Below are 14,630 nucleotides of genomic sequence, written 5' to 3'. Positions count from 1 at the left end.
ACTGGACAAAACCATGGCACATAGGAAGTGATGCATTTTACATGTAGCATAAACATTTTTTTTCCTCTTACGAATAACTTAATGTAATAAAATAAAGTTTTCAGTCTCAACTTAATGCCCTAGCAGTAGGCATTTAGAAACAATATTTTGCTCAAATGATAAAAAACACTAAACAACAACAACAACAAAAACTAACAAAAACACAAGAAATTACCACTGCTAACTTAGGAATAGACATTTCCAGAAAAATGTTCTGCTCCCAGTCAGGGCTGAGAGGTCCCAAGATCAGAACAGCATGATACCTTTATATATATATATATATATATATATATATATATATATATAAAGAACAGCATGATACCTATTTTGATCCTTTGGGAGTCTGCAATTATGAAGCATCTTCCACCTCTGGTGATCTTAACTTCTTTAAACTGACCGTCACATTCGACTTTGCCAATGCCATCCACACTCCTCATTTTTAATTCCAACACTGGAAAGATCCTGAATGGATGGATACTGTGAACATGCAGGGCCAGGTTTGGTTGGTCCGTGAAGAAGCGCTATTAATTGTGTTAAGGTGCCTCCTGCTGGTCATAGGCCTAAACTAATCTGAAATATCTACAAAAGGTTCATGTTGCCCTCCAGTTACAGATATTTCCAACAATTCTCTATATCCTGCACCTGAAATGGTTTGACCCTCAGCAGCCAATCAGAACTTGAGGCACTACTCTACCGAAAGAAAATGCTACGTAACTTTAACTAATTTCGTTTGGTGAATATCGACAATAAATGATATTACATTTCATCTGTACAGTTCTCTGCACCGATGCTCCTTTAAATGTTAATAGAAAATGGAAATAAGCTGCGTTTCCTCCGGTTTGTTTTTGTCACGTGACAGGAAGTATGTTTTGGAAGTTTAATGTTATTCGGAAGTGTGTCTATCTGCGATGCAGCTCAACTAACTTGTGCGGTCGTGAAATACGTAATTCATATTGCTATTCTGAGAATATCAGTTATATATTCCATGCAAGCAAATTCTACTAGTGTTGGTTTGCTTTCAGTCCGGTTTACCGTCAGCTGTCTCTTTTTAGTTGTGAAATCTTAACCGTTGTATGCTAGTTTTAGCTCAGTGGCTAGCTAACAAGGCTGACAACCTTGCCTTGTCCGTCACTGGAGCCACGTTTAGATATGTGCTGATGGTTACCGTTTTTTAATAGGTCTGTTGTCATTTTCTCATCGTCCTTATTTAGCTAATGCAACTAGTTAGTTAGCGTCGGGCCATATATTGGCAGTCCACGGTGTGCAGCTGATGGCCGACCACTACCTCTGTAGTCCTTGAGAGGTTTTGACAGAACATGAACATTTAATGACAACGACGTTATGCCCGCATCGACATGGACTAAAAACTGATTCGGTAAGACACATGTAGTCTTTATTTTTGGCTTCACAACTCCACTGCTGGTGTATTATTACGCGGAATCCGCAGTAGCTTATGCTATAACGCTGCGTTGCTAACTGCTAAGTTTTTTGGTCGTTTACTGTCTTCCAAGTTTCTCAGTCTGCCAGCGTCGGATAAGTAAAGATGGCCTTTTGTAAGCCATCGCCTCTGTCACTTCTTTAGGGCTTAATGTGAGCTCGTTGGACACGTTCAGCCTGGCGTACATTATCTGTCAGTGCATTTCACTGTAAAATAGGTGTGGAAATGTTTAACATTATGACCGAGACGCATACCTTCCAGAGGTCGACTGGAGACTTTGGAGCCCTTAGTCCGTATTACTAAGTTCCCAGTGCCGGTGTACGGCAACAGTATTGAGCAGTCTAAACTTAAGTTAAATTCACAATAATCATCAGACAAACGTTTCTTGAAAGTTATATTGACATGTGTATTTGAAGTTGTGTAGAAGAAAATCATGGCTCCATACCGGGTAAAAAAAAAAATATATATATATGCCAAATGGAGACAGTGTTGATCAGCTGGGAGGTTTGCTCCATTATAACCTACTCTTTCTCAATAGATTGATAAAATGTGTTCTGTGTTTGTTAGATTGTGGTCACCTATGCTGTGATGCCTACAATTTAGAGTATTTTACTTTTCACGGTCACAGTTTCCTCCCAAACCACGGAGTAGCTGTTATCATCCTTGATCCGTCAGGATGTTGGAGGGCCTTGTTGCCTGGGTGCTAAACACATACCTGGGCAAATACGTCAGCAACCTCAACACAGATCAGCTCTCCATTGCCCTTCTGAAAGGTAACTACCCGTGTTTCCATTTTTCTGATAACTTGAAATGATTGTTTATGACTTCACAAGGTACATTACAATGCACTAGATGTTTGAATGAGTTTCCTTTCTTCCCTCTCTGTATGAAATTTGCGCTGACTTAACTGTTATGCAAGCTATGAAAATTAATGTTGTTTCTGTTTCTTTTTGTGTTGGTGGTAAACTGTATTAAATATTTATTTACTGAAGCAGATTTCAAGTCTATTAAATGTGATCTAAATACTGCATGGATCTGTAGACCACTTTATCCATGAACTGGCCATCTCAATTAGATTCAAGCCAGGACTTTGACTCGGCCACTCCAGAATTTTAATTTAATTCTTTTTGAGCCATTTGGAGGTGAACTTGTTTGTATGCTTTGGGTCATTGTCTTGCTGCATAACCCATTTGTGTTGAGCTTTAGGTCATGAACTGATGGTGGATAATCTCCACGACAATTTCTGATAGAGAGTAGAATTCATGGCTCCATCAATTATGATAAGTTATCCAGGTCCTGTGGAAGTAAAGCAGCCCCAAACCATCACACGACCATCACCATGTTTCACTGTTGGTGTGATGTTCTTTTGTGGAATGCAGTATTAGTTTTACACCAGATGTAACCGATCCATGTCTCCCAAAAAGTTCCACCTTTCACTCGTCACTTCACAGGGTGTTTTTATTTAAAAAAATTTTTTAATTTAATTAATTAATTAATTTTGTTCTGTTTTTATTGTTTTAATTTTATTTTATTTTTTGCTTTTAAACCAGTACAGTGTCCTTGGGTGTTTTGAAAGGCGCTTTTAAATAAAATGTATTATTATTATTATTTATTATCAAAAGTCTTGGGACTCATCTAGATTTTTTATTTTTTTTGCAAATACCAGACAAACCTTTGTTGTTTTTGGTCAGTAGTGGTTTATGCCTTGCAACTCTCCCATGGATAATATTTTCTGTCAGAATCTTCCTTATTGTGGAATCATGTAGAAAGACCTTAACTGTGGTCAGTGACATCTGTAGGTCTTTTGATATTTATCTGGGTTCTTTTGTGACTCCTGGATGAGATGTTGATGCACTCTTGGAGAAATGTTGGTAGGCTGACCACTCCTGGGAAGGTTCTCTACTCTTCCATGTTTCTCCATTTGTGGATAATGTCTCTCACTGTGTTTCCCTGGAGTCCCAGATCCTTAGCAATGACTTTGCTAAGGATCTGGACTGATAAATGTCAGTGACTTTGTTTTATCGTCTGTTCTTGAATCTCTTTAGACCGTAGCGTCATGTGCTGCTTTTTGAGGCCCTTTAACTACTTTACAGTTAGAGACCGGCTCTATTTGGTAATGTTTAAATTCAACAGTCCTGGCAGTAATCATATGTGAGTGTGGCTGGTGAGATTAAACCCAATTGCCAAATGAATTTGGTCATTTGATAGATTGATAGCTAAGGGGGCAGTTACTTTCTCACGCAGGGAAACATGGGCTGGATCGCATTATCCTCAGTAAATGGAAATCATCATTTAAAGCAGCCTTTTGTGTTTTCTTGGGTTATTGTTGTCTTATATTGATATTAGTTTGATAATCTGAAACATTTATGTGTGACAAATATAAAAAATTAAGATATCCGTTGGGGTGACTATGTTTTTTCACATCAGTGTAAAACCAGTGATGTGGTCTCTGACACCATCATTCAAAGACAGTGTAACAAAGGGTTATTACTTATTGCAAGAGTTTAATTGAAATGATCAACAGTTTATAAGCAAACTCTGTGTTTGTCTGTTTCCTGTTATTCCTCAGGTGCAGTGGAACTCGAGAACCTCCCTTTGAGGAAAGATGCCCTCCGAGAGTTTGACCTACCATTTGAGGTCAAAGCAGGTGAGACACATTGGCCACAGACCTCTGAATTTATACAGAACTAACAAAAATATAATCAAACTAGAATAGGGAACTGCTTGTATATGCAGATACCACAAATTGCTGACAGTGTTACAATTTTTAAAAAAAGAGCCAGAAAGCTTGTTTCATTTTAATCTTAATTAAGAAAAAAATGTTTGTTTAATAAAGCAAGGTTGGTGAAGAGTTGTGCAACAAATTATATTTGGATACACTAATCTTGTGCTTTGGTGATTGATAAAACAAACATAGAAATACAATGCAATACATGAACTTTATTTCTGAAGGGAAATTCAGTGTTCTGTGTCATTGTCTCTGAACTCATAGGAGGAATGAACACTCTTCTTTTGATGGAAGAACTAAAAATGTCAGCTTCGTGTTTCTCTTTTGCCTGAATCAGGATTTTCCCGTCTGGCCACAAGTGCTGTAATGTGTTGCTTATGAACAATATTTCTTCAAGGGATTTTTTTCCCTCCCGCATCACCAAGTGCTTGCTCAAAGGGGCTTCAAAAGAAACTTTGTTTTTTAAAGATTTCTCTGAATCAATTTTGTAAGGTCTGTACCTTACTATGTTAAGTGCATTAAGATGACATACAGTGGATATAAAAAGTCTACACACCCCTGTTCAAATGCCAGGTTTTTGTGATGTAAAAAAAATTATACAGAGATAAATAATTTCACAACTTTTCCACCTTTATTGTGACCTATAACCTGTACAATGCAATTGAAAAATAAACTGAAACCTTTCAGGGAAGTGAAAAAACCCCCAAAACAACTGAAATAATGAGATTGCACAAGTGTGCACACCATCTTATAACTATGGATGTGACTGTTCAGATTTAACCAATTGCATTCAAACTCATGCTAAACTGGAGTCAGCACACACCTTTCACCATTTAAAGTGCCTCTGAGCTGTTCTAGTCAGCTTTTCCTGACATTTTTGTAGCTACATCTTCCAGCACAAGCCATGGTCCACAAAGGGCTTCCAAAGCATCAGAGAGATCTCGTTGTTCAAAGATATCAGTCAGCTGAAGGTTACAAAAGAATTTCCAAGGAATTAAATATACCATGGAACACAGTGAAGACAATCATAATCAAATGGGGAAAATATGGCACAACAAGGACATTACCAAGAACAGGATGTCCACCCAAAATTGATAAGAAGAGAAGAAAACTGGTCAGGGAGGCTACCAAGAGGTCAACCGCAACATTGAAGAAGCTGCAGGAATTTCTGGCAAGTACTTGCTGTGTAGTACACGTGGCAACAATCTCCATATGTCTGGGCTATGGGGTAGGGTGGCAAGATGGAAGCCTCATCTTATTAAGAAAACCATCCAAGCCCAATTTCATTTCGCAAAAACACATTTGAAATCTCCGAAATGCGTGTGGGAAAATTTTTTATGGTCCGAAGAAACCAAAGTTGAAATTTATGGCCATGATTCCAAAAGGTATATTTGGCGTAAAGACAACACTGCTCATCACCAAGAGTTCCAAATACCAGTCAGTGTTGACACAAAACCTTCATGCTTCTGTTAGAAAATTGAAGATGAAGAGGAACTTTATCTCTGAGCACTACAATGACCCAAAGCACCCAACCAAATCAATAAAAGAATGGCTTCACTAGAATAAGATTGAGGTTTTGGAATGGCCCAGCCAGAGTCCAGACCTGAATCTGATCGAACATCTGTTGGGTGATCTGAAAAGGGCTGTGCACAGGAGATGCCCTCGCAATCTGTCAGATTTGGAGCGCTTTTGCAAAGAAGAGTGGGCAAATATTGCCACACCAAGATGTGACACGCTGATAGACTCCTAACCAAAAAGACTGAGTGTTGTAATAAAAGCAAAAGGTGCTGCAACAAAGTATTAGTTGAAGGGTGTGCATATTTATGCAAACAGGGTATTTTAAGTTTTTTATTTTTTATTTTACCCCTTTAAAGGTTTCAGTTTGTTTTTCAGTTGCGTTGTACAGGTTATAGGTCACATTAAAGGTGGAAAAAGTTGTGAAATTGTTTATCTTGGTAGCATTTTTTTTTACATCACAAAAACCTGGCACTTGAAAAGGGTGTGTAGACTTTTTATATCCACTCTATATTGGTAATTGGTGCTATATAAATAAAACTGAATTGAATTATAATGTTTGTTTAATCTCCACCGTATTTTGCTGGTTTCTGCGTTTATATTTTTAATAGCATTGCAATATTTGATGTTATGGTATACTGCCTGGCCAAGAAAAAAAATCACGACCTGGATTTAACTAAGCAAATAGGTAAGAGCCTTCCATTGGATAATTACTGCAGTGATGAAAAATGTTTCAGTTGGTAACAACTTCTTAAACCCTAGCTGACGCAGTGAGCAGCTTCTTATCTCTTAAACAACCATGTCAGAAGACCTATCCTGTGGTCATGGAAAGGATGTTAATCTGTCTCAGAAGTTTCAAATTATTGGCCTGCATCAAGCAAAGAAAACAACTAAGGAGATTTCTGAAACTGCTAAAATCAGGTTAAGAACTGCCCAACGCATTATTCAAACTTGGAAGGATAGTGGTGAACCATCAACAAATGTGGTTGGTCATATGGTCTGATGAGTCCAGATTTACCCTGTTCCAAAGTGATTGGCGCATCAGGGTAAGAAAAGAGGCAGATGAAGTGATGCACTCATTTTGGCTAGTGCCTGTAAGCCTTTGGGGGTTAGTGTTATGATCTGGGTTTGGTCAGGTTCAGCAATGTTATTTTCCCAAAGAATGAAGTCAGCTGATTATACTGAAAGACCAGGTCTTTTCATCATGGGGTTTTTCTTCCCTGATGGCACGGGCATATTCCGAGATGACAATGCCAGGATTCATGGGGCTCACATTGTGAATGAGTGGATCAGGGAGCATGAGACATAATTTTCACACATGGATTGTCCTCCACAGAGTCCAGACCTCAGCCCCTTTGAGAATCTCTGGGATGTACTGGAGAAAAGTTTTGCACAGTGGTGTGACTCTCCCATCATCAATATAAGATCTTGGTGAAAAATGAATGCATTTCTGGACAGAAATAAATGCTGTGACATTGCAGAAACGATGCCACAGCAAATGAGTGCTATACTCAAAGCTAAAGGCAGTCCAACAACATATTAGAGTGGGCCACTTTTTTTGGCCGGGCTGTGTATATTGCAGATTTGTCCTTGAAGCTGCGATACAGTGCCTGTCATAAGTATTCACCCCCTTTGATGTTTTACCCTTTTATTGCTTTCATAAATCAATCATGGTCAATAAAATTTAGCTTTTTTTAACAAAAAAATTTATTGGAAAAAACTCTTTAATGACAAAGTGAAAACAGATTTCTATAAAGTAATGTTAATGAAAGAAAATTATATAAATGAAAATAATTGTTTGCATAATTATTCATCCCCTTCAAGTCAGTATTTAGTAGATGCACCTTTGGCTGAAATCACAGCAGTGAGTCTGTGTGGATAGGTCTCAATCAGTCTTGCACATCTGCCCACTGCAATTTTACTCCATTCTTCTCTGCAAATCTGCTCAAGCTCTGTCAGGTTGTGTGGGTATCTGGCATGAACAGCCCTTTTCAAGTCCAGCGACAAATTCTCTATAGGATTGAGGTCTCGGCTTTGACTCGGCCACTCCAGAACATTTACCTGGTTCTTTTTTAACCATTCCTGTGTAGCTTTTGCAGTATGTTTTGGATAATTGTCTTGCTGGAAAATAAATCTTCTCCCAAGACGTAGTTCTCTTGCAGACTGAAAAAGATTGTCCCCCAGGATTTCAGTGTATTTTGCAGCATTCATTCTGCCCTCTATCTTTACAAGCCTTCCAGGTCCAGTTGCTGAGAAACATCCCCACAGCATGATGCTGCCACCACCATGCTTCACAGTGGGGATGGTTTGTTTTTGGTGATGTGCACTGTTTGGTTTCCGCCAAACATGACGTCTTGTCTGATGGCCAAAAAGCTCAATTTTGGTCTCATCAGACCAAAGAATCTTCTTCCACTTGACCATGGAGTCTTCCACGTGCTTTTTGGCAAACTCTAGTCGAGATCTAATATGACTTTTCTTCAACAGTGGCTTTCTAATTGCCACTCTCCCATAAAGCTTTGACCGTTGAAGAACCCGGGCAGTAGTTGCTACATGCACAGTCTCTCCCATCGCAGCAGCTGAAGCTTGAAACTCCTTCAGAGTAGTTGTAGGGGTCTTGGTGGCTTCTGTCACTAGTCTCCTACTTGCACAGTCACTCAGTTTACGAGGGCGGCCTGATCTAGGCAGATTCACACAAGTGCCATATTCCTTCCATTTCTTGATAATTGATTTCACTGAACTCCGGGGGATGTTCAGTGCCTTGGAAATTTTTTGTAGCCATCCCCTGAATTGTACTTCTCAATAACCCTTTCCCTGAGTTGCTTAGAGTGGTCTTCTGTCCTCATGGTGTAATGGTAGCCAGGAATACTGATCAAGCACTCTCTGGACCCTTCAGACACAGGTGTTTTACAACTCAATCACTTGAAACACACCCACACCACTCAGGTGATCTTCATTTCACTAATTGTGAGACTATTGGCAACAATTTGATGGACCTCTATTGAATTAGACCATTAAATTAAAAAGGGGGTGAATAATTATGCAAACAATTATTTTTATTTATATAATTTTCTTTCATTAACATTACTTTATAGAAATCTGTTTTTACTTTGATATTAAAGAGTTTTTTCCAATAAATTTTTGTGTTAAAAGAGCCAAATTTTATTGACCATGATTGATTTATGAAAGCAATAAAAGGGTAAACCATCAAAGGGGGTGAATACTTATGACAGGCACTGTATGTAACCATTTGTTTATGTCCTGGCTACTTACAACAGAAAAACTTTACTGCAGTGCAGTACAGGTGTGTGGAACCAACCACAGTAGCTAATTTTGACGGCTGGAGGCACCAGCTTAGCATGATGACCACCATCTACAACATAAGAATTTGAACTTCCACACTCACAGATCTCGTTATGGATCAAACTTTACATTTTAATGCAACTCAGTTGTGTGACAAGACCCCTTTGTATCCTAACTACCCACACATTTTTTAAACTCAACAGTCACTTGAAATGAATGACAAGCAGCATGTGTTAAGTCACCTCACGCTGGCTTCAGTTTTCAGACCCAGAGACTACGTTCTTCTTTTATGAACAGCACATGCTTAATGTTTTTTCAGCTATTGGCTGTGTTTCCTGCATTATCATTCATACATCATATTGTCTTTCATCAGGCTTCATTGGAAAAATCACTCTCCAGATCCCTTTCTACCGGCCTCACAGTGACCCATGGGTCATTTCTATGTCCCAGCTCAGCCTCATCATTGGTCCAGTCCAGCTGCAGGAATATGATAAAGAGAAGGAGAGAGAGGAGGAAAGAGAGCGCAAAAAACGTCTGCTGAAGGTTCTTGAAGACAAATTCATAGTAGGTGCTGTATGTTACTTTTTGTGCCACCAGTGGTAAGGGTAAAAAAATAAAATAAAATCATGTCTTACTATTTATTCATCCAGCAATTTATTTGTGTGGTTGCAAATGAGCAGTACCTCCTCACAGGAACTCTAGAGTAGCCACACACTTGTGGTCATGTGCAACACAACAATTTTCTATAGCAGCAGGTTTCACTACACTTTCATTTCACACCAAAATATAGAAGTTGATGTTCCTCAAACAGTATTTTCGGGTGTTCTTTCAGTACTTTTTGTTGTGAGACCAAGAGCCCAGGTATGACATTGGTTTTTAGTTTGTCAGAACAAACTAAAAAAAAAAAAAAAAAAAAAAGCCAAACATTCACCCATGAAATGAAGAACCATATCTAAATACTGGATTTGAATTATATAGCTGGGTCATCTTATCTAGTCTGTATTTATTTTCTTATTTATGTATCTTGTTGTGTCTAGCTGTTGTACTTTTGTCTTTCAAGTTTTTGTTTTGTTGACAATGTATGTAAACAAATGTATACGCACACATGTAATACATATGGTGTAACTTTGGCTCCTCCAGAGTGAGTGTGAACAGAGAGGAGAGTCATACTGGTATTCTGTCACTGCCTCTGTGGTCACCAGGATTGTGGAGAACATTGAGGTAAGCCATCATTTTGTACTAGAGATGGGTCTATACCATACATAACCCATGATCATGTGTCAGTACCCCTCTGCAATTTACATACTGACTTATTATATTACAAACAAATTATGGTTTGGAACAATACAGTGGCTCACACTCAAAAGAAGAAATATGTACATTTATATTTTAGATTACATTACATTTTAGAACAATACATTTTCCATGCTGTTGTCCAGACTGTGGTCGACCCACCCATAGTAATTAGGTAGTTGTAATTGTTTGACACTGAATTACAGACTGAACTTTGATTTTCTGCCTCATGTGCATAGCTGAATATCCAAGATGTGCATCTTCGATTTGAGGATGACTTCTCCAACCCACAGAAACCCTTTTCCTTTGGGGTTTGCATTAACAACGTATCTGCTCAGAACCCATCCAAAGAGTCGGTAAGTGTTCACTCAAAGCAACGTTAAACCATTAAATTAAAACATTCCTTTTCATTCAGGTGTTTAATATGTTGGGGGTAACTTCAAGGTTTGTGATATTCACAAGAAAAGCTGCTCTAGTATTGAATTTATACTTTGAAGTCCAAAATTGAATAATATTAATTCAGATTTACTGTTTACAGTCTGGCCAGGAGCTAGTGTGAGACATATTCCAGGGACAAGCAGTAGCTGTGTCAATGATCACAGTGAACAACACCACATTCAGTTTTAGCTCCACAGGTGAAGAGAAATGATCTACCTATGCCCCCAAACCCTCAACTGGCTGCTTGAAGTAGAAGCAGACAAGTCCCCTTGCCCTACAAACTATAGCATAGAAAGCAAAAACTGTTGATTATTTTTCCTCAGAAAAATTACAAGCTGAACAGTGTGATATGTTTTCCATCCAGAGCTATCCGTTTTCTCCCCCAGTCGTCATATGACATGTTATGACATTTCTGTATAGTAATTATGAAATTCTATATATATTAGTACTGGCATTGATTACAATTTGTATTTGTGATTAATCACTATGTTAGGTGGGAAATTAAATAATGAACTTGAAAAGAGTGTATTCTGCACTTTTATTTTAAAAATACTGCTATATGGAAAAAAATGCAATCACATTCAACAAATAAAGTGCTTTTTATCAGCAGTATTCCCTTCATTAAACTTAAAATATTTCTTGTAAATCTCAACTTAAACATTAATGTAATCAAATCAAACGAAAGCTATTTGCCACCTCAAGGGCATTAATTTATTAAGCAGTCTGTAGTGTCGAGTGAGAGAGAGCTGGCTGCCAGGCGGCTAATTCTGGAGCTAAATTATTGGGTTTTTGTAGTTGTTTTGGCGTTAGCTATGGCACACAGTAGCCTGTGTGAAGGTTCAATAAACGACCAGAGAACAAGATAAATTAAAGCTGCAAGCAGCGATGGACGGGTCCTCGCATCCACACTGGTCGGCGAATCCACACACGTCCACCAGTTGGCGCTGTGACTGAGAGTGTATGTCGGCCTCTGAATCGCATCTGGACCAGAGTCTGATCATACATGTAAAATTTCAGCCAGACTGGAGCATGTTCAGAGCAGTTATAAAGCATTTCCTGTCTATCCACCAGGTGGCGCTGCGACTGAAAGTGTATTTCAAACAGTGGATGTGATGAGGGTTGGACTCTGATCAGTCATGTAAAGTTTAAGGCTGATTGGAAAATGTACAGGCTACTTATAAAGCATTTCCTGTCCATCCAACAGGTGGCGCCACGACTGAAAGGGCATGTTGGCCGATGGAATTGATCAGGATTGCAGTGTGATTACACATGTAAAGTTTGAGGCAGATTGATGCTTTCAGAGGATAGTTATACAGCAGCTGTTGTTTTATGGCGAAGCATCAAAACTCTGATGGTCGTCATGGCCACACCATTTGGCTTCTGGTTGAACTTTTGATAACTTTTCATCACCAAGTCCTGCTGTGTGGACTGACAAAATTTCAGGTCTCCTGGAATTATCCCCTAGGAGGTATTCACTCTCAAAAATGAGAAAAATCATCAAAAATCTCACAATTAATCCAAGATGGCGTACTTCCTGTTGGGTTTAGGACATGGCTCCAAGAGGCTTTTTTGTGCGTCCTGATGTGCTCTATAGGCCTCCCACATTTTATGGATGTAGTTGAAACGTGCTGGGGGGGCTGTTTGTTAAAAAGTCTGCAGGGGGCGCTATAGCATGTGCAGTGCCGAGATGCATAAGGTGTCGTTCCGTGGGTCGATGGTGATGTGTGTGGTAATTTTTGTGAGCATTGGAGTATTCCTAACCTGTCAGAAAGGACTTTGTTTTGCATGGCGATATTTGGTTGCTACGGCAACAGTGTTGCATGAAATGTCACAGCCTTCACAGTGTGGGATTGTCAAGAGGTGAAGACTCGGCTGACCAATTTCCATCATGATATCACCAAGTTTGGGGCCATTGTACCTGAAAATATAAGGCCTTAAACTTACTGTTACCAACAGGTGGCGCTATGACTTTTTCAGAATTTATGAGTGTGGATGTGTTCAGACTGGACCTGGTGTCCATCATGTGAAGTTTGGGGCAGATAGGATCTTGTTCAGCTGAGATATGAATCGTTACATTCTCATGGCGAAACATCGAAATTCGTTTGGCCGCCACAGACACACCCTTTGATGACAAGTCACCATTTTCACTGGGATGCATCATCAATGTGTTCAGGCTGTTATCACCACATTTGAGGTGAATATGATCAACTGGGTAAGAATAGGGCATGAAAGTGTAAACGATGTGTATTTCCTGAAACCACAAGGTGGCGCTATGACTGTGAATGAATATCCCTATGTGGGTGACATCAGGACAGGACTGTCATCACACATGTAAAGTTTCAGGCAGATTGGAGCTTATTGAGAAGAATTAGACACCACTTCCTGTTTCATGGCGAAGGATCAGTATTTTGAGGGGCCGCCATGGCCACACCTTTTGGCTTCTGGCCAAGTTTTTGATAACTTTTCATCAGGAAGGTCTGGTGCATGTACTGGCCAAAATTCAGTTCTCTCGGACGTACCCCCTAGGAGCTATTCATTTTGAAAAATTTACAGCCAAATGCAAGATGGCCGACTTCGTGTTGGGTTTAGCTGTAATTGACTTTTTGGTGTGTCCTGATGTGGTGCATATGCCCACCAAATATTGTAGCTGTAAATGAAACATTGTGGCAGTTGGCCTAATGACCACTTTTTCAATGTTGCAGGTGGCGCTATAGAGCCATTTTGCCATGCGCATGCGCAACTCCCATAAAATATCAAATTTTTGGCCAGTCCTGATATGCATGCCAAATTTCACACGTTTTGGGGTACAATAAGGCCGCCAAAAAGCCAATTCATTTGACGGGAGAAAAAAAAAAAAACCTAGGGTTTCACTAGGGTCCTAGGCACCGCTGGTGCCTTGGACAGTCGGTGCCCTTGCACCGCCTGTCCTCGGCACCCTCGGTTCTCGGACCCTAAATATTATACAGTCCATGCTCGATACATACACAGTCAAGGAGCAAAAATAGAGCTTTACGTCGACTTTTTCGGTAGTGTTCAAGTAAAGGAGGTTTTCTTCGAGTCCGGAATGTAAAGACTGACTCTAAGCTACATTTTGACCTAAACAATAAACATTGAAACCTCAACAACATCAGTCCGTGACAGTAATAATAGAAAAAAATCTGTGTGAACGGACGATAAAATAATTGTTGGCGTTAATTAATTAATGCGTTAGCTCAGTAATGTATTCAGAACTACATGTATCTTTGCATTGGAGGTTAACATGGATTTTCTTGTATTTGGAGGTCCAAAAGCTCCTTCGACAAAAGCAGCTGGAGATCGAAGACTTCAGTGTCTACTGGGATACAGAGTGCGAAATGCTGGGAAAGCTGCCTGCAAATCAGATCCAGGTCAGTGATTTGGCGAACTTAAACAGTTAGAAGCCAGCCTTTTGGACACAGAATATTAAAGCCAGATTTTGAAATGTACTCAGAGTTTTTGATTTAAATTTTCTTTTAAACAACACTTGTCCTACAGTGCTTTATAAAATTTTCACCCACTTTAAGGTTTTCCCATTTTTACTGCTTTTCAGCATTGATCCATGCTCAATTTAATTAGACTTTTTTGACAAGGATTTATTAAAAAAAACTTTTTCGTATCAAAGCGAAAACATTTCTACAGTATAATATCAAATAATTAAAAATACTAAATGTAAAATAAGTGATTGTCTCAGTTTTCACCTTCTCTAAAGTGACTCACATAATTCAACACAGATGCAGCCATTTGATGGTAGAAGTCACACAACTGGTGAAATGGAGATGTTTCAAGGAGCAAAAGGATAGATGACCTCCACTCTGAAATAAGGAATATATTCTTGCACATAACGTAAATTAAAACATTTTT

At 39.1% G+C, this 14,630-nt stretch overlaps 1 protein-coding gene across 1 annotated transcript in view; it reads left to right on the top strand.

The window, feature by feature from the left end:
• The first annotated feature begins 914 nt into the window (after positions 1-914).
• Positions 915-14,630, top strand: part of vps13d (vacuolar protein sorting 13 homolog D) — a 167,526-nt gene continuing 153,810 nt past the window's right edge. The window contains 7 exon segments of the mRNA XM_051949338.1: positions 915-1,414; positions 2,106-2,250; positions 4,047-4,124; positions 9,394-9,584; positions 10,161-10,241; positions 10,553-10,669; positions 14,033-14,137. Of these exon segments, the coding sequence (XP_051805298.1) occupies positions 2,154-2,250; positions 4,047-4,124; positions 9,394-9,584; positions 10,161-10,241; positions 10,553-10,669; positions 14,033-14,137 (669 nt within the window). The 5' untranslated portion in view covers positions 915-1,414; positions 2,106-2,153.

This window comes from Acanthochromis polyacanthus, chromosome 6 (genome assembly GCF_021347895.1).
Source record: "Acanthochromis polyacanthus isolate Apoly-LR-REF ecotype Palm Island chromosome 6, KAUST_Apoly_ChrSc, whole genome shotgun sequence".
Lineage (NCBI taxonomy): Eukaryota > Metazoa > Chordata > Actinopteri > Pomacentridae > Acanthochromis > Acanthochromis polyacanthus.
Note: the sequence above shows the minus strand (reverse complement) of the source record. Positions and strands in the feature narration are given on the sequence as shown.